At 35.7% G+C, this 24,036-nt stretch overlaps 1 protein-coding gene across 8 annotated transcripts in view; it reads left to right on the top strand.

Annotated features, from left to right (window-relative positions):
* The window catches only part of CASK (calcium/calmodulin dependent serine protein kinase), a 414,851-nt gene that overhangs the window by 293,027 nt on the left and 97,788 nt on the right, over positions 1–24,036 (top strand). For all 8 annotated transcript variants that reach the window (XM_061179474.1, XM_061179472.1, XM_061179470.1 and 5 more), the window contains exons 9-10: positions 7,619–7,702; positions 18,831–18,930. In XM_061179474.1, the coding sequence (XP_061035457.1) occupies positions 7,619–7,702; positions 18,831–18,930 (184 nt within the window). The remainder of the gene's footprint in view (positions 1–7,618; positions 7,703–18,830; positions 18,931–24,036) is intronic.

Below are 24,036 nucleotides of genomic sequence, written 5' to 3'. Positions count from 1 at the left end.
GTATTCCCTATCCCCCCTTCCCTGCCTTAGTTTTTTCCATAGTGTTGGTCACCATGAGACATACTTATATTTTACTTGTTTATCTGTCTACTCCCATAAAATATAAGCTGCATAAGAGTGGGAATTTTTCGCTGTTGGTTCACTTCTGTATAGAACCTTTGAAAGTGTCTGACATGTAGTAGGTGCTCATAAATATTAGTTAATGATTTAATGAGTGAATGAATGAATAAATGTTCATACTACTATACCATGCTACCTCCCCAGAAATTATGCAAAATAATAATGTATATTTAAACATAGATTAATAATGTATCTTAACAGTGATGACAAGGAATAATAATATTATCAAACAATGTTGAGATTCCAGTGGATCTTGATTCTCCTTAAGAATATTACTTCTCACATCTGCATTCAACCCTCTGATACTTGGTTCTAGTTATTCTTGACTTGAATTTCCCCAGTTGTAGCTATTCCTGAAAAGAGTAAACAGTTCTGAGATACTTTCTTGTACTTATTTTCTCCCAGAAATAAACCATTTGGGGGGACTCCTATTTTTCCTTTGCCTCAGTTTCTCATAATGGGGATCTTTTGTTTGTTTGAAGCTAGTTTAAATGCCAAATAACAGTGATAATGGCAGCCATATTAGTCATTTTTAAGATCCTTTAGAAAATTTGGCTTTCATTATCTTGCATATCTTGACTAATAACATTTATTTTTGGAAACCCTTATCCCTGCAATGATTATAGTTCTTTTTCCAAATAATCTGAGCTTAATAGACATATAGATTTCTGGCACCAGAAAGACAAAAGACAAAAAGTGTCCGTAACTTAAATGAAAAAATTCCAGGAGGCTGTTTGAGCTTAGTGTCACCTGCCATGTCTGAACTACAGTTTACCTTCACTGCAGTGTGTTATCTGAAGATGGAAGAATTCAATGAGAATATTACCTAGCTGATGAGAACAGGCTTATATTTCAGTACTTTTCCATGTATACTTTTAAATCATTTCTGTGCATATAAGTGGTGGTAATTTAGCAATGGCTAAAATTTAAGCTATGGTTTAAATATGAAAAACTCCTGAATAACTGCAATGTAGAGAAATAAAATGATGAAAATCCTTGTAATGAAGAGTACCCAAAGTCATGATACCGTTGTTTTATGTCCAAAAAAATTATTTCTTTGGCAAACCACACAAAAAAGTCCTGTTCAATCATACCATCTCAAAAGGGAATTTGAGTAAATAGACCAATTAATATGTGAATGTCTTGTGGTTGTTAAATTATACGTATTTAACACTTTTATCTAAATTAGTGCTGTTTGCTGTAAATATTCATTCCAACAAAAGTAAGACCAAATAAGATTGTAATTTTCTTATAAACGACTGAGCTCTTTTCACACCCTTTGTAGCCTTAATATATATAGACTTCAAGTATATTGACTATAATAAAGATGAAAAGGGTATTTATATTAGGCTAATCAATTTGAATTTTGGAAAAATCAATCAACACACCAATTAAATGTATATTCAGCATCTAGTGTGCACAAGGGACAGTGAATCAAGTACTTCATTAAAGTGCAAGACACGTTGCTATAGACATTTTTCTGAATTCATATCACATTACTATTAGTTTCAGGTAGGACTGTTTAATCCAGAAAAATATTATTTTTTTTCTTTTGTCTCATTTTTAGAATGCTTTGAGGTTGTTATTATTTACTTGTTTTCTGGTATGAGGTACCTTAACAGACTTTTTTTTTTAATCTTGTGATTTCATCTGCTTAGAAAATATCAGGAATCATAATTTAAGCATAATTTTATTAAAAAAATTTTTTTGACTGTGTCCTTATCTCTCTCTCCACTTCACCTTAGTGAATGGTGAGCAGAAGAGGTGTTCACTAGAAATAGAGTTCACAGTCTGCTATGCACTAAACTTCCCAACCTATTAGAGAGAGAAAGGCATAGTCAGCCCGTGAAATGAATTTTCAAATGCTGTTAATATAACATAAAGAAACAGAAAGATAACCTCAAAGAAGTCACACGTGAGAAGCACCTCACAAGACAGAAGTATGAGCCCAGGAAGACTAATGGGGGGCATGAGAGGTCACTGTAGGCCAGCGCTCCAGAGAGGGCTGCACGTAACATGTTAGTAGGACTGAAGGGGGGCCCATGTGGGAAGTACAGAGGAGCACAGGCAAAACATTATAAGTGTTCAGGGCATTCAGGGATGGGGTCAGGGAACACTGGCATAATACAAAAGTCAGCTATTTGAAGGGTTGCAGTAGTAGTAGCCTGAAAATTTGGTTTGAGGGAAGAATATATCTAGAATGCCAAATTAAGTACTTTAGATATTAGGGTATAGAGAGTTAAAAGCTACTGCAAGCTTTTGAGCAATGATACAGGGCAAGCAGTATGCTCATATAATTCCTGTGGACACTGTGCACAGGCGGGTTGCCTGTCGGGATGCAAGCAGTAGAGGCAAAGAGATCCTATAGAAGCTGGGCTGTCCAGTTAGGAAGCGACAGGGGCCTGGAGCAGGGAGTAAAAGTGGGAGTGGGAAAGAAATACCCAGACCAAGAGCAATTAAGGAAGGAAAATTGATGAGGCTCAGTTGAGTGATTCAAGATATTCAGAATTAGGAAGCCTGTAGAGGGGTTAAACATGTAGAGTGGAAGTGATTTATTTTAAACTTTCAAAATTTAAATTTAATTTAGTTGAGATTTTCTTGGTTCTTAGTATGAAGAGTACTTCTGGATATTGTGCTGCACATTTTTAGTAGTATTATGTTATGAGACTATGATTCTTATTTAAATCTTCTATTTTGGTAGGCAGTTAACCCAATTAGATTCAGAACACATGTCCTAGTCCACTTCTATGGGCTGTGATTCAAATGCCAATTTCATTTTCAATGCCTTTGCAATACTCCTCTAGTCTGTCCCACTTGTATGCTACCCAGAGGCTCATTTGGAACCTGGGAGGTACTTCATAAACCATAGTTTAGTCTCAAAGTTCTTGCTCTGTTGTTTGTCATTGGTTTTACACATGGGTATACTAGGGATGTGCCAAAGCCCCTCCTTCCCCAGCTACCTCCTCTTTGTAATCCTACCCCTGTTCTCTAGGGGTGGGGTGCCACCTCTTTGCTCTTCTTTGCTTCAGGCAGGGCTGGTTTGGTGGAAAGTGTTCTGAGGGGGAGGAACTTGGCATCTTTCATGGTGATCCCCTGGAATGGAGTGGGTGAAGTCAAAAGGGTTCTGTCCTGCAGAGCCAACCTCTTCTCAGTCCTTTGGCTAAAGAGAGGAGGCTTTTCTTGGGGGTCATTTTGTCTGCGCTCCCCTGGGAGTTTCCAGATTGTGGGCTGCTCTCACACCCAGGTGAGGATATGTTAGGAGGCCAAAAGAACACCCCAGATATATCACCACAGGATCACACCTCTGAGTCCTAGGGTCCCTCCACTGTCGGACTTCTTTTCTCTAGCTTTCAATCTTCTGTTAGCTGCTTTCACTTTTGAGTCATTCATTTCCTAGTTATCAAGAACTCTTAACTAAAAAAAGTAGACTTTGGAAAAAGAAGAGTTTATTCTGTGGATTGGGGAGTGCTTTAAAAATCAGCTCCAATGCCTGTTTCTGGCTCTAGAATCCAGACATGACATGTATCTTTCAAGCCGCTTTCCCCAGGCCCTGTCTCTCTCTCTCCCTCTCTCTCTCCCTCTCTCTCTCTCTCTCTCTCTCACACACACACACACACTAGGCGTCAGCCAGAGACTTGATCTCAGTTCTACTATCTGCAAAGACTACAAAGGGCTTGAGAAAGGGAATGAAACCCCCCTTTTTCTTAAAAAGCAATGGAAATTTTTTCTGTTACATATGCCTAAAATGTTGAACAATTTCATTTTAAGTGAAATTTAGTTAGATTTTAGCCTCAGTTCAGTAGTAGTAATAAGGAAAGACCCCCTACTAGCTCTGTCCAATAAGAATTTTCTGCCATGAGGGCAGTGTTTATATCTGCACTGTCCAGTGTGATAGACACTAGCCACATGTTGGCTGTTTAGCGCTTGAAATGTGGCTAGTACAACTGAATATTTAATATTTAAATATTTATCATATTATTATATTTAAATTATATAAATATATAAATATATCTTACCTAGTGGCTACTGTAGTGGACATAGCAGCCTTAGACTCTCTATTCAAAAACATGCTGTAACTAGGTTCACCTTTTTTGGAAATGAATAAAGTGAGTAAGTTTTAAAAATTAAAAATGGGTTACAGATTTGTTCCTCTGTAATTCTCACTGTTCTATTTTTACCTTTTTTCTTATGTAATAGGAACATGTTTTCAGTTAGAAAATAGCCAAGATTATTTAGTAAACTATTTGTTCTCACACACACACACTTTAAAAAGCTCCTAAACTTTTTTATGTCGGAGATTTCCATGTCTTGACTAATAAAAGTGATTATTAAAACTCAGGGAAACCAAACATGTACCTATACAGCATCTCATTTAATCTTCATAACAATCCTGTAAGATTAGTTTGCAGAAAGGCACAACTGATACTGAGAGAATGTAAGGTCATACAGCTAGACCTAAATGACCCAGAATTTGAACAAAAGTCTTTCAACTCCAAGGCCCTTGTCTTCCTACTATACCATGCGGTACCTTTTTGTTTGTTTTCTTCTTGTTGTTTATAAAACCTTCCCTGGGGTTTTTTTTTCCCCTGTATTCTATCATGATACAAAATAATTTTTATTCAAAAAATAATGTAAAACCCATTTTGATGTTTGTTCTTCAGTGTACGTTAATTAAATACCACCAGACCTAACACAATTAAAATTTGTAATCTACAAGCAATAACAGAAATCCATGAAAAGATTCCATTGCTTGTTCTAAAACAGTAATTTTATCCTTCTCTCTGCTAGTTAATTATTTGATAAATTCTTATGTCTTCTGTATTGGTGAACCTATTTTGGCTCAGTGCAGGAAAAGGATGTTAAGCCCCTAAAGATAATGAAATTATTTCTAAGATGTTTAGCACATGGAATCTAGCAGAAATAAAAATTGGAGTCATTTTGACATTTGAGTGTTGTATGTGTACTCAAGATTATCATTTTGCTCTCCAGGGAACTCTTGTTACTGTTAGTCATTAATACAGAAAATAAATTTTCAAGTGTTTGTATTCATTCCTTAGGAATTTTCACTGATAATAAGGTGAAGCGTTGACAGGACTGACTGTAAAATCCTACTTAAATTCAAAAGTAAATTTTGTAAGTACATGATACCAAAACATTTGATTTTAGAAGTAGTTCACATACAAAGAGAAATTTTAGTTACAAAATAATAATAATGTGATCTTGGACTTAATTTGAAAATATTATATGGTATCCAGATGGCAAATAAACACATGCAAAGATGGTCAACATCATTAGTCATTAGAGAAATACAAATTAACACCACAACGAAATACCTATACACACATATATCAGAATGGCTAAAATCAAAAAGACTAAACACACCAAGTGTTGGTGCAGATGTTGAACAACTGGAACTTATACAATGCTATGGGAATGTAAAATGGTACAACCACTTTGGGAAACTGTTGGGCAGTTTCTTAAATGTTAAACATACTCTTATAAAATGACCCAGCCATTCTACTCCTAAGTATTTACCTAAGAGAAATGAAACATATATCCATACAGAGACTTGTACATTAATGTTCACAGCATCCTTATACATAATAGGCAAAAATTGGAAACAACCCAGGGTCCATCAACAGGTGAATGAATAAACAAGTTTATGGTACATCTATACAATGGAATACCCCTCAGCAATAAAAAGGAATGAACTATTGGTACATGCAACAACATGGGTGAAGTTAAAATATTTAGGCTGAGTGAATGAAGTTGGACAATAATTAACATGTACTGTATTATTCCATCTATATAAAATTCTAGAAAATGCAAACTAATCTAAAGTAACGGAGAGTAGATCAGTGATTGCCTGGGGTTGGGGAAGGGGATGACAGAGACACAAGGAAGCTTTTGAGAGTGATGGATATGTTCATTATGATTGTGGTGATGGTTTTATGTTTATATACATATGTCAAAACTTATCCCATCGTACATGTGCAGTTAATTGTATGCTAATTATACCTCAGTAAAACTTTTTCGGGAAAACAAAACAAATTACATTCAGAGTCTATCTCCCTTTCACCCTTTTTATTGTTTCCATCTGGTTTCATCTACCATCATCTCTCCCCTGGATTACTACAGTAACCTCCTAACTGGTCTCCCTGCCTTTTTTTTTAAACCCTCGCCCCCTTCCAATCTATTCTCAACACAACAACCAGAGTGTTCCTCTAAACTTGTCAGATCACGTCACTCCAGCTCAAAAACCCCCCAGTTGCTCCATCTCCCACTCAGAATAAAAGCCAAAGGCCCTTTATGCCCTCCACCAGCCTTGCCACTTCTCTAATCTGATCTACTATTTACTCCACACACGGGTCTCCTTGCTATTTATTGAAAATTTCAGGTACACTCTCTCCTTTGAAAGGCCTTTGCATTAGTTGTTCTATCTGCCTAGACCCTCTCTCTCACCTCTTTTGGATATCACTTTCTCAGTTGAGCCTACTTTGACCATCCTATTTTAAATTGCAATGTACCTTTACCCTGCCTTACTTTTTGCTTTATTCCATAGCACTCTTAACATACTCTATAATTCACCTTTTTTTTGTATTTTCTTATCTTCTCCCACTGAAATATGAGCTACATGAGGGCCAGAATCTTTGCTGGTTTTGTTTACTTGTTAATCCCAAGAGCATAGAACAATGCCTGGCACATAGTAGGCACTCAAGAAATATTTCTAAAATAAATACTTGTAGCATAAAATCTTCCAGATACACTGACAAATTAGACTAGAATCAAAGAGGGAGACAAGGAGAATGAAACGCAGATTGAAATATACACGAGAAGTTGAGGCAACTGGAGATGTTATCACAGAGAGGAATAGATTTAGTGGAAGCATGATCCCCCTCTTAACTACTAAAGGGGTATTATATGGAAGAGGTAGTATGTTTGCTCTATGATCCCCAAGGAGAAGAGCTAGTCCGTACAAGCCAGATGTGGGACCAGGCTGAGTAAGAATTTTTTCACTTTCTTAAAATTGTAGTGGGCTGCCATAAAGTAATCTGTTATATGAGGTCAAACAGAATGATCATCCATCAGGAATTGCAGGGGATCCCACGTGGGAAGTGGTTGAATTAGATGGCCTTGAAAAGTTTGTCCTAGTTTGAAGATACTGTGACTCTTTTTTAAATCCAGTTATTCCTGACAACTCAGAATGCTGAGTTAGTTGTGGAGTTAATTTTTTAAAGGCTCATTTTACCTGACAAGATTGTATCAAAGGTAACTTCATACCTTCATAGTAATTATGATTAATTGTTTTAGCCACATAGCCATATATCTGAAAATTACATGGACCATTATTTTAGCCCTTTGTTATTGCTAAAAATGAAATAATATTTTACTATCAGTTTTGACCTTCATATCCAATTTGGGCTTACTGTTTATTTAGATTAAGCTCCTTCACTCTTTTAAACAGTTATGTGTGTTCATTATCTTTCATCTTTTATAGGAGCGGGATCGTTATGCCTACAAGATTCATCTTCCAGAAACAGTAGAACAACTGAGGAAATTTAATGCAAGGAGGAAACTAAAGGTAAATTAAAGAAATCATCAAAAAGCCAGATAGAGGCAGTTGATGATAATGTTTTTATTCTGTTTCAGTGCCCATAAATATTATCCTGGTATTGGCTGTTGCTTTCTTACAGCTAAATTCTTATTTCCAAAAGTTACCATTATTTCAATAAGATTTTGGTTTTTTAAGTCATTTAAGGTAATATCTAAGTACAAATCCAAACAATAAGTTATAATAAATGGAAGATTAATCATATTTTAGATTTATGTTATCTCTAAAATTCATAGCAGAGATATAATTACTTTAAAAATAGTAATTTGCTATTATTATCCATTATTGTTGAATTTTAATCTAGGCCATGCTTTCTCAAACTTAAATATTTTGTCAGAAAATGTGAGTTTACTTCAATGGGAATAATACCAAATTAGAATTGGAACTAGGCTTGAACAGCCATCACAAAGCAGTAAAAATCCCCACTACCTTAGTCTACTAGAAAATATTTTCAAATCACTTTTCTCACTTTTTCTTTATTCTTCCTAGGGTACCTTTCTCCCATTTACCATGCTCCCTATCCTCCACCCCACCAAAAACAGACAAACAAACAAACAAAACACAGTATTTACTTCATATGGAGGGCCCATTTGACTTTAAAAGGTTTTTGAGGTTTTTGAAAAAGACCCAGAATAAAATAATGGAATCTTTCAGCACTGGGCAAAAATCTTACGGGACAGCATTTCCCTCCTCCCCCCAACAGAGGAAACTATTATATTATGGTCTTAAAGTTAACTTATATTTGACTTACTTTAATTACTATTAAAAAACTTAGCTCTGTCCTCTAAGTGGTTGATTAGATGAGTCCTCCTTAGCCATGTGACTCCTGCCAACTATAAAACTTCTCTTCATAAGTATTTTCAGATATGTCATAAGTTGCAATAATATTATTAATTCATTGTTATTTGACTTCTGAAATATGTGAATGATTGTATTCAACTCTAGATTTATAAGAACATTTATATGAATTTTCAGGAAACTATGTAGGCTACAGTATTATCATATGGAGCTGAACTGGCCAACATATTAGCCACTAGCCACATGTAGCGTTTTAAATCTAAATTAACTAAAATTAAATAAAATTAAAAGGTCAGTTCCGGGACTTCCCTGGTGGTGCAGTGGTTGAGAATCTGCCTGCCAACGCAGGGGACACAGGTTCGAGCCCTGGTCCAGGAAGATCCCACATGCTGCGGAGCAACTAAGCCTGTGCGCCACAACTACTGAGCCTGCGCTCTAGGGCCCGTGAGCCACAACTGCTGAGCCCACGAGCCACAGCTGCTGAGCCCGCATGCCACAACTACTGGAGCCCACGTGCCTAGAGCCTGTGCTCCGCAACGAGAAGCCACCGCAATGAGAAGCCTGCGCACCACAACGAAGAGTGGCCCCTGCTCACAGCAACTAGAGAAAGCCCGCACACAGCAACGAAGACCCAACGTAGCCAAAAAATTAAATAAATAAATAAATAAAATTTAAAAAAAAAAAAGGTCAGTTCCTCAGTCACATTAGCACATTCCAAGTGTTCAGCAACCATATGTGGCTAGTGGCTGCCATATTAGACAGAGCAGATATAGGACATTTCCATCATTGCAAAAAGTTCTATTGGAGAGTGCAACTGTAGAGTAAGGGAGATTCTAACATGTCACTGTTGGTGATGATTATTCCCAGTTAAGCCTTTTTCCTAGTTGTTTTTGCACTCAGGGGTACAAACTGGCTCTTCTCTATTTAAAAATCCTCAGCAAAACAATAATTATTAATGACATGCCATTATTGAGATGGTGCCCAAAGGAGTTTCCCAAGACTTTTGGTTTTTTGCTTTGCTATACACCTGAACCAGTATGGCCTACAAAAGAAAAAGAAAATCTTATCCAAAGTGAATGGTTAGCCATTTTTGAAGTTAATTTCTTTCCCAAAGAAGCTATTAATTATACTTCTTTCTCAATTCTTCCCTAAAGTCTTTTTAACTCTATTGTTGCTTTGGCCTGTGTGACATTACCCTGTCTGGGATTGAACCTTTCATTGCCCAAATAAAAGCCGTTTACTATAGGGCTCAGGCTTGCCCCCTCACAAGAAACACATGCTGTATTTCTCCCAGTGCCACTGAATCAGACTTGGGCCTAAAATAGCCAAAGTGGTGACTAAGATTCATTTGGACAGGAGCAAGCTGTCACAGCAGAGAGGGGTCATGTGAATTTACCACATCCCTTTGCAAGCCTCTTTAAAATTTAAGACACACCAAACAACCTAGAATTAGGAGCATCAGCAGGGTTATCACTGAGTTTTTTTTCAGCTTCTGGTAAGGCTGTATTCCTTTGTGTATTCAGCCACCCTGGTTAAAGCTTGTTATACCTACTCTCCTCAAGAAACTAATTCTCATTCTGCCATTTCTGTGAGCTTCTAGAACAGAGATTGCAACTTCCCTGGCTTTCAGAGCTCACCACACAATTTATTTTCACAAATGAACAGCTAGGTACCCATCCTTCTACCTAGACACTGTTTTTAAGCCCATCAAATGGTGGGAAACACCCTAATTATTATGATTCCCTTTGAAGTTCACACAAAGCAGTAGAAAATTGATTTTATTACTAAGTCAGAGGTAGGAAATTTTTATTGTCAGTGGCAAGAAGAAAGTGAATGAGTACAGTGTTATGGGAAAGAGTGACCTCTAGAGCTACATCGCCTTAGGTGAATTCTGACTCTGACACTAGCTGTGTAACCTTGAACGAGTTATTTAAATTTTGTGTGCCTCAATTTCCTTGTCTATAAAATGGGGATAATGATAATAGCTAACTCATAGGGTTGTAAGGATTTAATGAATTAATATAGCAGTTAGAATAGTACCTAGCAGTCATACGTGCTCCATAGATATTATTTTCTATTAACATTTTATTGTTATTGTTTTATTATTATTTTAATATTTAATACCTTTGATTTGGTCTCTATTTATTAACAACTGTAATTCCTAAATGGACGCTCCATACCATTTTAGCTTTTGCCCAGTAACATCATTTACATTTTTGAGATTTTTAAAGGTTTTCAAAAAATTGCAGAACACCAAAAATGTCGCTGAATAATCTCTATTTATGTATTTCTTCCAAAGTAATGATGCTTAGACTTTTCTGACCATTTTGATCATCATTTTCCTTCACAGTATCTAGAAAGAAAGGATCTTATACCTGTGATATATTGTAATAGTCACTCCCCTTCTAGTGACTCCAGTATCTTTCCTCTAGTGTCATATCCATCCTGTGATATACATTCTTTAGAGCAGTGGCTCTCCAAGTGTGATCCCCAGACCATCAGCATCAGCATCACCTGGGAACTTATTAAAAATACAGATTCTCAGGCTCTAGTACAGTCAGGCCAAAAAAAAAAAAAAAAGCCATCCAGATTGGAAAGAAAGTAAAGTTGTCTTTGTTTACAGATGACATGATCTTGTATATAGAAAATCCTTAGGAATCTGCAAATATCTATTAGAAATAATAAGTTCAGCAAGGTTGCAAGATACAAGATCAGTATATAAAATTGAGTTGTATTTCTATATATGAGCAATGAACAGTCTTAAAATGAAATTAAACAATTCCATTCACAATAGCATCAAAAAGAATGAAACACTTAAGAATAAATTTAACAAAAGAATTTTAAGACTTGTAAACTAATATTGCTGAGATAAATTAAAGAAGATCTAAATAAATGGAGAGGTATTTAGTATTCGTGGATTGGAAGACTCAATATTGTTAAGATGGCAATTCTTCCCAAATTGGTCTGTAGGTTGAATACAATCCCTATCAAAGTTTTAGCAGAAATTGACAAACTGATCCTAAATTTACATGGAAATGCAGAGGACCAAGAATAGTCAAAACAATCTGTTGAAAAAGAACAAAGTTGGAGGACTTATATTTTCCAACACTTACTATAAAGCTATAGTATCTGTGGTACTGGTATGGTATAGGGTTAGACGTGTAGATTGGTGAAGAGAATCAAGAGTTCAGGAATAAACTCTTATATTTATGGTCAGTTGATTTTCAACCAAAATGCCAAAGCAATTCAATGGGGAAGGAATAGTCTTTTCAACAAATGGTGCTGGGACAATTGGATATTGACATGCAGTAAAAGACATAAACGGCCACATATTGGATGGTTCCATTTATTTGCAATATCTCGAATAGGTATTTACGTGTGTAAGTCCATAGAGACAAAAAGCAAACTGGTGATTGCCAGGCACTGGGTAGTGACTGCTTAATGGGTATAGGGACTTTCTGGGTTGGGATGAGGATGTTTTGGATCTAGACAGAAGTGGTGGCCGCATAACATTGTGAATGTACTAATTAGCACTGAATTGTACACTTTAAAATGGTTAGTTTTATGTTATGTGAATTCCACATAACCTACTTTTTTTTTTATACCATATGACAAAATAGTCTTCTTAAATACTGGCTTTCACTTTGGCACACTTGAAGGACATGACACATTCACATAGTAACAGTAGCTCACCACACCAGTCAGCTCAGCCAAGACACCACCCATCCCTCCCCGCCTCAGCCCCAGGCATGCAGGAGGTTGGAGGGGCATGCGTTTATTGAAAAAGCCCCATGGGTGATTCTGATAAATTTACCTTATTGAGAGTCATTACTCTAAAGCACAAACTTGTAATTGGTCTACAAAATTCCGTCATATGTACATACCATAATTTAATTAACCAGCTGTTGGACATGGACATTGCTTCCAGTTTTCCACAACCATAAATACTATTGCATTGACTCTGTTTTCACTAATTTTTGTACACCTCTGATTATATTCTTAGGGTAAGTTCTTTGCTACTGGAATTGTTGGCATCAGAGTGTATACATGTATTTAAGATTTTTGATCTCTGTGAATAACTTACCTTCCAAAAGGCTTATACCTGTTTATAAATTTTAATGTATTTTTGGTAGTGAGTTTATTATTTTTGCAGTTGAACCTTTTTCCCATTCTGAAAGTTTTGTGAAACTATTTTATGCCAGAATATAAAACATTATTCATTTTACTCTACTGAAATTTCAAGAGTATTACTCATTATTGGTTATAATAGTGTCAGTACTCAGCAATCAGAAATTGTTCCTTTCCATATTCATACATTCATGTTGGCATTTAACCTATTCAGCAAGCTACAGGACACAACAAATACCTAATGAGAAAATTATTTGGACAAGTATAAAGCATTGACATCATTTTCAGACTATCTTTCGAACTGTAGGTTTTAAAAGTTTATAGAACCCTACATGTGATTTGAATTATCACACATTTCTTTTTATTTTCCTTTCTTTCTTTCATTATTTTATTTTACACCTGTGAATGATGATGGAAAATTTGTTTTCACCATTTTGGTTATCAGACATTTCATATGTTGAATTTTTCCCCTCCTTTTATTTCATACCGAGCTCTAGAATTTTAATACTTCAGTTTTTTTACATCCTCTAGAAATAATACTTCTTATATAAACTACATAGTCCTGAGTACAGGACTAGATATGAGGATTGTATTTTCTCAGACTGAATATTAGGATGCATGGGACAGAGTGTGTGATCCAGACTGTCTGGAAAATCTGTGCTCTATGGGTATGTGTCTCTTAGGGAGGCATACCTGTACTCTAACTCTGGGTGCCATTTACATGAAGGAGTTACTGTGCAAGGGGGCGAGGTGGGGAAAGGGGCTGTGGGTGTCTGAGCTTGTCTATCTAGGGAAGAGGCTCAGCAGGAAATCTGTTCTAGAAATCATTCCCTTTGCTTCATGAATTAGAAAGCAAATTTCCCTATAGTGAAGTATGTCAAAGATATTCTGTACAAATAGAAGCAATATTCTGTATTTGGGTAAGTTTATTGCAGTCACTTCAGGAAAGGGTGAGTTGAATCCGTGTAATTCAATTTAGAGGATAAAACCATTTATTCCTTGTATATACAGAAAGTGAGGGAGATTTCTGATAACTTCCTATAATTTTCCTTTATTGATTTTGCAAATTGCAAAAATATAGCCTGCATTACTTCTCTGACTTACCAGTCGGTCTCTTGGGTTCCTGCAGTTTGTAGAACTAGAAAAAATTTGTTTAGGAATGCCGTTTTCCGGTACTCACTATCCAATACAATAGCCACTAGGCATATGTGGCTACTTAATTTTTAATTTTAATTAATATTAAATAAAATTTAAAATTTGATTTCTCGGTTGCACTAGCCACATTTCAAGTGCTCAGTACCACATGTGGCCAGTCGCTACAGTATTGGTCAGTACAGGTATAGAACATTTCTGTCATCACGGAAAGTTCTGTTGTACAGCACTGCTATCTGCAAGAGTAATGCTACACCTAAGCAGCACCTTTTGAGAGGTCAACCAGGAAGCTTTAATTAGCTGCCTTTTGTCAGTCTTCCCCCTTCTATCAATTCATCAACAGCTAACTTAAAGATTTATCGAGGACCTTTGTGCCCTAATGAAAACCAGCACTTACCCAGAGTCCTCTAATTACAGGAGAGAACAGTAAATTAGCAGAGAGGTTGCAGGCTCCAGCTCCTCAGAGCAGTAAATCTGGTATCCAAAAGGCACCTTTGATTCTAAACCTGAAAACGGTTATTCTGGTATGAACAGTTACATAAATAATAATTGACGTGAGTTTGACCTTATATTTTATAAAGCAATTCTATTAGTTGCTGATTCTGAAATACAGAGTTTATTACTCCCAAAGTTAGACAGTCTAGCTTTTGAAAGTTATTATATACATTAAAAGACCATCTTTATGAAACACTTTTACACAGACCCAAAAGGATTCCTAAGATATCTATTCCATGCAATTGCTCTGAAATATAGCCATATCTACTACACTAACAAGTCTCATTTTTAATCTTCTTCAGAGAAGATAGCACAGCCTCCTTTAATCATATGCCCTGACTTAATTTTGAAACTCTAGCTTTTAGACTTTTGTTTAGATTATGCTTAAGTATCAAATACATATAGGCCATGCTGACTAAACTGAATGATAACTTTGGTTGTGACTATATGGAGAGAGATGGGAAGTTCTGATTTAATTAATGATCTTACCTCATTATCATCTAGGACCTAATTCTTACATGTAGTCAACATAAATCCTTTAACATTTCTGCCTCGAAATGATTTTCTAGCCTTTTGGTCAGCCTCAACCACTCCAAATTCTCCACCCTTTTTAGGGTTTTGAGTTGTGTTCTGAATCTTAGTAAGATGATCCTCTCTCAGATTCTTAAGTCACACTTGAATTTGTATGTCCCTGTGATGCGTTTTGCCCCCTCAGTATATCACAAAATGATTGTGTGACCTTGCCACTTGAGTGCAAAGCCAGTATTCTATATCATCTCATACTTGTGTGTTTTGTATTTAGACTTTTAAAAATATACCTCCCTGCCCTTGTGCCTATCAGACTTCATGGTACTTGTTTCTGAGCTCAGTTAGGGGGCACCAGAAAGGGGGTATTGGCTTTTGACTCTGTCTTCAAGTCAGTTATTCATCTGTGTTCAACTCTCCTGTTCCTTACTTAATAACTTTGTTGTTTCCCTAAGTGCATGTACAGTAGTTTAACTTAGCAGAAGTCTGAGCTAACCATTTTCTTTGTTTGTTTTCCACTTCCTTAAATGAGACACAGAATCATCTAGTGGGGAGTGTTCCATTTTGATGTTTGACATATTAACTACAATTATGATTGAGCTTAATTACTTGTAGTTCTCTTTTTCTTTGAATTTAAAATCTGCCTTCTCCTTTCTAGGTTAATTTGCTTAGTAGAAAATTGCATCATTAATATTAGTAATCAGATTGTGAATGGTCTTCTTTTTTTTAAAAATAAATTTATTTATTTATTTGTTTTTATCTTTGGCTGGGTTGGTTCTTCGGTGCTGCACATGGGCTTTCTCTAGTTGAGGCAAGCAGTGGCTACTCTTCGTTGCGATGCGCAGGCTTCTCATTGTCATGGCTTCTCTTGTTGCAGAGCACGGGCTCTAGAGTGCAGGCTCAGTAGTTGTGGCGCACGGGCTTAGCTGCTCCGTGGCAAGTGGGATCTTTCCAGGCCAGGGATCAAACCTGTGTCCCCTGCATTGGCAGGCAGATTCTTAACCACTGCGCCACCAGGGAAGTCCGTGAATGGTCTTCTTAACTCAAAATCGTTATGTTTTACTCTCAAAACTTACTGAAGTATAAGTAAGATATACTGAAGTATATCTTCTAAACTAAAGTAGATAGAAAACTTCTTTACGAAGGATTTAATAAACTGGAAAGTTTGAAGAACTACTTGTATAAGATCTGGTTTTATGTTGTTATATCCACAGGCTCTTCAATAGCAACAGTGTAGTAGAGGGGTTGGCAAACTACAATCTGGGGACCAAAGCACTCACATAAGAGCTTTACGCTTTCACAAATTAATACATCTATATTTCTATTTTTATATATAAAGTTTTATTGGAACACAGTGATGGAAATTCATGTACATATAGTCTATAGCTGCTTTCACGCTAAATGGCGGAGTTGAATAGTTACAACAGAGACCATATGCCCTGCAAGCCTAAAATATTCACTCTCTGGCCCTTTACAGGAAAATATTTTTGACCCCTAGTACAGTAAAAACCCTTGAACTGGGGAGAGTAGTCAGAAGACCTCCATTCTGTCTACTCTTGATTCTATCTCTAAGTTGGCAGCAACCTTAATAGGTTACTAAGCCTCTCTAGACCTCAGTTTCTTCATCTGCAAAATGAGTCTCCTAGAATGAATCATCTTGCAGGTTGACTCTCCAACTCCAATAAAATTCTATAAATCCATAAACTGTTTTGAAACCATTTTGCTGTTTTACATAATAGCTTTGCATTGAATTTTTGAACCACACGCAGTCACTGAGTTTAGAGAGCTAAATAAACAAAACTGCTAACCATAAGACAGATAAATTAGGAACTTGCTACTATTGTTTCAAAAGAATTTACCTCTCAGGGCTCTTTTAAATAGTGCTTTCCCAGTATAAGTATTTCTAGATCTTTGACTATAGTGGTAACTAGAACAGGCCTTGAAACATAAAACTAACATATTAAGAAACTCAGCTGAACTTCATTTGGAAATAAAAATAAAGCATCTCTAAAATTTTAGTTTCAGTGTATGGGAAACATGTGCTTTGATCTATAAAAATTCCATTTTCATCCAGCTTTTAGGGAACATGTATAATATGTAAAGTGAAATAAGCTTCTACTACAGAAAGAAGAACTCAACATTCAGTACTATTTTTTTCATCATGGTAGCTGACCATAAAATTCTGCATAAGAATCTCTCATGCATTAACCCTGGACTATTGGAAATCTAAAAAAGTTGCCTGGAATGGTATCATCAAGATCACTTCTCTACTTTTTGCTCTTCCCTTTCTGTTTATATTTGCTCTTTTTCAGTTTATATTTGTAGAAAGAAACCCTAACATAACCACCCCAAAAAAAATGAACCTTGTAGAAATGTGTTTCCATTACTAATGTTATTAGAATTATTAGTAATTATTAATAATTTTATTATTATTGTGATTATTAATGAAATTTAATAAATACCTGTATACACAAAAGATTGATCTTTCTTTTCAGAAAAATCTAAGAGTTCAACATTTAAAATTTAGACTTAAGCTTCTTTACACTTAGACTACTAGGGTGATATGATACTTAAAACTACGTAAGTGAGCAATTCTCCCTAAAGCAGCAAAGGCTCTACTCAGGTTCTAGCTACATATTAGTAGGGTTAGTAATAATTTGCACTTACAAAATGCTTTATGGTTTGCAAAGCACTTTCATAAACATTACGACTTTTGACAATCACGTAAGGTAAGCTATGTCAGTTTTAATATCCTCACTTTACAAATGAGAAAACCTCAAGAGGTTAAATGATTAAATCAAGTAAGGTCATGCAGATGGAAAGTGGCAGAGCCCAGGAACACACCTGGATATTCTGACCTACACCTAACACTCACGTGATTCTAACCTACACCTAACACTCACGTGATTCAACACATACAAAATAACTTTTATCGTTCTTATTGTTACTGAAACAATAATTCCCAACATTTTTCTACCCAATAATCTTAAGGGATATCATGGACTCAACATGACAGTGTTTCTCAACTAGGAATCAAGGGAGGCTATGCATGTGGTTTAGAAGAGTCAACATGTAGTTGATTCTGCTGGGTGGCCTGAGTGAGAATACTGTACAAGAGTAACACATAGTCATTATTAATATCAAAAAGAAAGGAAAAAAAGATTTAAAAAAAGAAAAATGACTCACATTCCTACTACCCAGGGATAATTAATACTATTAACATTTTGGTATATATTCGGTCTTTTATATCTTTATTAACTTTTTTTTCAAAAATAAGATCATACTACTACAGATTTTTTAAAACCTTTTTTTGTGTAATTCATCACAAACACCTTATCATTTCAGTAAACACTCTTCTGCAGCATCATTTTATAGTGACTGCAGAATATTTCATTGTCTAGTATATGTTTAAGTTCAAGATGTAAATGGTTTCATATACTTTTACAATCCCCAACAGTGTTAGTCTGGTATGTGCGTGTGTGATTTATCTAAAGGAATCCAAAATTATTTAAAACCACCTCTTTTCTAGCTATCATCTCCTATATATTTGACCTTCTGAATAATTCTTAAATAAATATTTGGTAATTAACTTTTTTGTATTTATGTATTTCTTTTTTATCAGTATTTTTTATTGAAGTATAGGTGATTTACAATGTGTTAATTTCTACTGTACAGCAAAGTGATTCAGTTGTACATATATACATTCTCTTTTTTTATATTCTTTTCCATTATGGTTTATCTTAGGATATTGAATATAGTTCTCTGTGCTATACAGTAGGACCTTGTTGTTTATTGTATTTCTTTTAATAATATCAATATATATTTTTCAGGACTTCCCTGGCAGTCCATTGGTTAGGACTCCGCACTTTTCACTGCCAAGGGCCTGGGTTCAATACCTGGTCAGGGAACTAAGATCCCACAAGCTGCGCAGCATGGCCAAAAACAAAAACAAAAACAAAATTTAAATATACATATATATATTTTCATCTCTTTGCTTTAGGGTGCAGTACTAGCAGCTGTGTCAAGTCACAAATTCAACTCATTCTATGGGGATCCCCCTGAAGAGTTGCCAGATTTCTCCGAAGACCCTACCTCCTCAGGTAATTGAATCATTCATTCATTCACCAGTGTGAATCATTTAGTGTCTACATCCTTTCTCTTCCATTATGAATAAACTTTTTCTGTGAATCTAGTCAGATCCTCCATGGGATTCTAAGGAAGTTTGTCAGCAGCCAAATTCCATCCACATGTGTCTGATTCCTTTTCATTTTAATACTGAAATTGCTTTCCCCTACTGCTCCAAACCAACATTTCACTTTTTTTTTTTAATCTCGGAAATACTTCTTCCCCTTTCCCCCTTCCAGACCCAACACTGCACTTCATCCAATCCAACATTTGTAGTCAGTCTTTCTGAATCTTTGTGATTACCTTCTACCTCAACAAAAATTTCCGATGTAAGATTTTCCCCATGTCAACTGTAGCAGATCAGACTTTGGAACAACACTGCTTTTAGTTGAATCTTTCAATGTAAAGCTGTCTTGTGAATTATCTCTAGAAACAATTTACAGGTTCATCTCTTTTTATAAAGTCTATAGCAAGTCTACACAAGCATTCAAGGGAGAGGAACATAGAAGAAGAATTGCCTATTTTGATGAAATGTATATAGGTACTCCTGAAAAAACCCACTAATGTTCACAAAATTATTTTATAAAATGCTCAGATTTCCATCTTACCAGTGAGGTATTCTCAAGGATTATTTACTAAAAATACATAGGACCCATTTATATGTATATGTAAATGCATGTATATGTGTTACAGTTTTAAATTTTTATTTGCGTATTTATTTACTTAACTCCTATATCATATGTCCTCTGGCCTCAACTTTTCTTTCTTTCATTAGAATTACTCAGTATTTGTCATGTGGTTGACTTTGCGCTAGTGATTTGATTTTTGTACTCTCGGACTGGCTCATTCAATATTCGTGCATCAGCATTGGGATCAAGGCCCAGGGCCCTTCGTAAAGCATGAGTTGTTTGTCCTTCACCGGTAGCCATATAGGAAGAATGGATGTGCTAAGCTTCTTACATGTTGGAACCATGAGCATTTGTCAGTATTTATGCTTCTTCCTTCCTCTGTTATACACGTATGTGCACATACCTGCTCACATACGCATATACACACAGAGAGTTTCTTACCAATTGGTATGTGCTTATACCTTGTGCAAAATAACAGGATCAAATTTCCCATTCCAGCAGCTATATAGTTCCTTATTTTGACCTTTACCAATTGGGATGTGAATCTTCCTCTTTTGAGTGAAGGTGATTTCCAAAAGCATTCATAAATGGGAATCTTAGAGAAGAGACTCTGAGGAGGACTTGCTCTTTTCCTCTTGTGCTGACTTGGTAATTATCCAGAGTCCTTCCCACAGGAAAGGCAAGGCCGTAGTTGTGTTATAGGTATATTCCCCACCGCTCCCTATTGTTTCACATCTGTCTTTTTTTCTTCCGGTCCATTTTGTTCCCTCCATTTTGTAGCTTTCTGTTGTTGTTAGCTCAAACCTCCTTCTTCCCTCCTCACACTCAGATTACAGTTAACCCTTTCTAGGGGGAGTGAATCTAGTAACAGTTTTATGTTGTACTGTGGCTACATGATATAGTCACATACTTGGAATATATTTAGAGATTTTGGGTCAAGATCTCTAATACCATTTTCATCTTTAGAAATGGGAAGAGAGCAGGATGGGCCTTGCAACAGCTTCATAGACCTAATCTTTAATGTTGCCCCTTAATATTTACCTCTGCTTAGCAAGACTTTAATGAGCTCTTAAGTATTCCTTTCTGTGAAGAGCTGGATTTTTCTTTTAGGAAAAGGAATTGTCTATAGTTATGCTTATTTTCTATTAAATACATTTTTATTGCCCAATTTTTTCTGTTTTTTTTTTAGTACAATCTCTAAACGATATGGTTGAAATAGTTTCTGATTACAGTACTTGCTTTTTAAAAAAAGAAATTTCTCACACTGTCTTGTGGGTAGCCTGCAAACCCTCAAATTAGTTGTTCACAATTTTGCATATATTGCTTCCCTTTCCTGTAGTCTCACCCTATGCCTTTTTTTTTTTTTTTAAGTTTCTGGATCTTAACGATCCTGCAAGCAGGCTGTATCTTCATTCGATGTGCTAAATGTCTCTAAAATATTTTTGAGGGCACTGTCCAGCTGCTATCAATAAAAGATAAAATTGTTATGCAGTGTAAGTGTCTGATTACCTACCCTAAATGAAGAGGAAATTTTTATATAGTCAGATGTCAAAGGCAAAGGAAATTTTTGAAGAAAATTTTAATGTTTTCCTAAGTTTCACATGGCTATCAGGAATTATCGTATGTTCCTAAAATTAACTTTTAATACTAGGCCATTTAAAGGGAGGCATTATCTATTATTGTCAGCATTATTTATCAAATATCTGTCTTTGCAAATTTCCTTTACTGCAACTAACAGCAATGGTTGTATGGTTAGTTGCAGAAAGACTATGATGTTTTATCTAGACTCATATAAGGGCTTTATACTTACATAAGTTAACACATCTATATTTTCATTTTTCAATGCATTTTTATTTTTAATATTTTCATTAATTTTAAGCCTAAATTCTTCTCTGTTTAATCCTAGCCCTTTAATTCTCCATCATTTATTTTAAGTTCCCAATGTTATCCTTTCCACTGCCTTTCTGTTCAAATTTGCATGGGTTTGTTTTACAGTACAAAACATAAAGCACTTTTCATCTTTACCTGAATGTTCTTCCAGAAAGCCCATGTCAAAAAGAAAAAAGTGATCATAAAGCATGTGCTTGTAGGGCAGGGGTGAGGGGGTGGGGAAGGAGGAGTTAGAGAGAGAACAGTATAAGGTCACCAACTGTCCTTTCTTGAGATGGACTGTTTTTCATCTTTAGATAATGCCTTTTCTATTCTTTCTGTGAAATGATAGTAAATGGTAGTTTGTTAAATTTTTTTTCTTAATGACCTTGCTTGACAAAATTAAAAGCTGGCAATCCTATTTTCCTCCCCGCAAATTCTATTCAAAATCATAATTTTAATTTTTAAAAAATAATTTAACAGAGCCTTTCATTAACAGTGGAAAAAATAATTTAAAATGAATCAGTTTGTCATCTAAAGAAGAGTTTAACGTATTTAGGTATGCTGTTTACATTGTAAAATAATGTTTATATAAGAGATTTTTTTTCCTATTTTGATTATTGAAATTAGTCCATTATACATTCTCTAGAATTTGTTAGGTTTAATCTTAAGATAAACAGTGTATTGTTGCTTTGTTACTTAACAAAGTGGAAATATTCTGTTCTTGTCTTTCAAATCAAAGAAGTCAGAATCAGAACACAGGGGATGTTCTCATGGAACACAAGGGCTCACTTTGGGCTCAGCTAAGAGACCATGCTTCTTGTGGCTCATCTACTGGGCCCAACTGTGGCTTGATAACCCGCTTGCTCTAAAATCATACTGTTTGTTGTTTGTCCATATGCTGCCTTCCTCCTAGGACTTCTAGCAGCAGAAAGTAGGTATCCCTTTGCTTTCCTCTAAGGTTTATCTTTTATGCAAAAGTGTTTGGCTTTGCATGGTTCATAATCAGCTTGACTTTTTCCTTGGCTGTTTCTGCTTAGATGTTTATTTATGAATTTTAACACTGCTTGACCATACAATAAAAACTTGGATATATTGATTTCCTGAAGCATTGTTACACAAATAATACTAACTTCTTACTTCTTTCACAAGAGGAAAAAGAGGCAGTGTTAAAATTTTAAGTGCACTTAATATTATTTCACATCTGAATTTCAAGCACAAATACATTAATTCCAGGGAAAGGCTAACAATTTATTTTATAGTTTGCTTTCAAGAAAACTTTCAGGGTAAGTGAACGTTCCTTTAACAGTTATATAATCTATAAGCAGTTTTTTTTACTCTGTTACTGACTCTATTTTTAGCTTATTGACATGGAGCTGTGAAATAAACTCCTGGATTCATGTCTCTTAACTTCTACCATCAGAAAGAACATTTATAAAGAATAATGTAATGGCTAGATTTTCATTACAAAGGGATATAATTTGAGTATGTGAGAATAGTAAAGTAAAAAGTATGTAAGAAATTACATACACACAAATGAGTATTAGTAAAACTAAGGCAATCTAAATGAGATGGGTGGATTGTATCAATGTCAGTATTCTGGTTGTGATATTACACTATGTTTTGTAAAAAGTTACCAGTGAGGAAACCGAGCAAAGTATGCAAGGGATCTCTGTATTATTTCTTACAACTGCATATAAATCTCCAATTATCTCAATAATAATTTCAGTTAAAATAACAGAATAAATCTTTACCTCAACATTGTGCTTACTGGGGGGAAAGTATATAAGAGACAAAGATAAATAGAAAATCTGGGTGCTACTAATTAAATTCATTGCCACACTTTCTTGCATTGATTACTTGTAGCTCAAATTGCAGCCAATTTAATATAAAAATCTCACAGTATGTTAGTTATCTGTTGCTCTCTAATGAATAAGCTCAAAACAGCATTTATCATCTAACAGTTTCTATTGGTCAGGAATCTGAGCATGGCTTAGCTGAGTACCTCTGGCTCAAGATCTCTCATGACATTGCAGTCAAGATGTCATCCAGAGCCGTGATCTCATTTGAAGGCCCAACTGTAGGGGGAATCCTCTTCCATGCTCACTCACGTGGGGGTTGACAGGCTTCAGTTCCTCATGGACTGTTGGGCCTCTCCATAGGGCTGCTCACAGCCTAGAAGCTTGCTTACCCTGGCACAGATGATCAAAGACAGAGGGCAAAAGTAAGAGAGAGCACCCAAGACAGAAGCCACAGTCCTTATACCCTATCTCAGAAGTGACATCCTATCACTTCTGCCCTCTTGTGCTTGTTACAAGTGAGTTAATAAGTCCAGCCTACACTCCAGGGAAAGAATTGATTATATAAGGGTGTGAATACCAGGAGTCAGGGATCTTGGGGGCCATCTCAGAGGCTGCCCACTATGTACAAGTTAATGACCATTGGAATGTAAGACATTTCCCATTTGTAACTGTTTTTGTTTCTCCAGATTTAGTACCCCTCTCCTTTTTTTTTTTTTTTTTCAATCAGCAGACCTATTGTGTCACTTGGGAATGAAAGCATCTTGGAGGTATCAAGTAATGC

Source organism: Eubalaena glacialis, chromosome X, assembly GCF_028564815.1.
Source record: "Eubalaena glacialis isolate mEubGla1 chromosome X, mEubGla1.1.hap2.+ XY, whole genome shotgun sequence".
In the NCBI taxonomy this organism is placed as follows: Eukaryota; Metazoa; Chordata; class Mammalia; order Artiodactyla; family Balaenidae; genus Eubalaena; species Eubalaena glacialis.
This window is presented reverse-complemented; position numbering and strand designations above follow the sequence as displayed.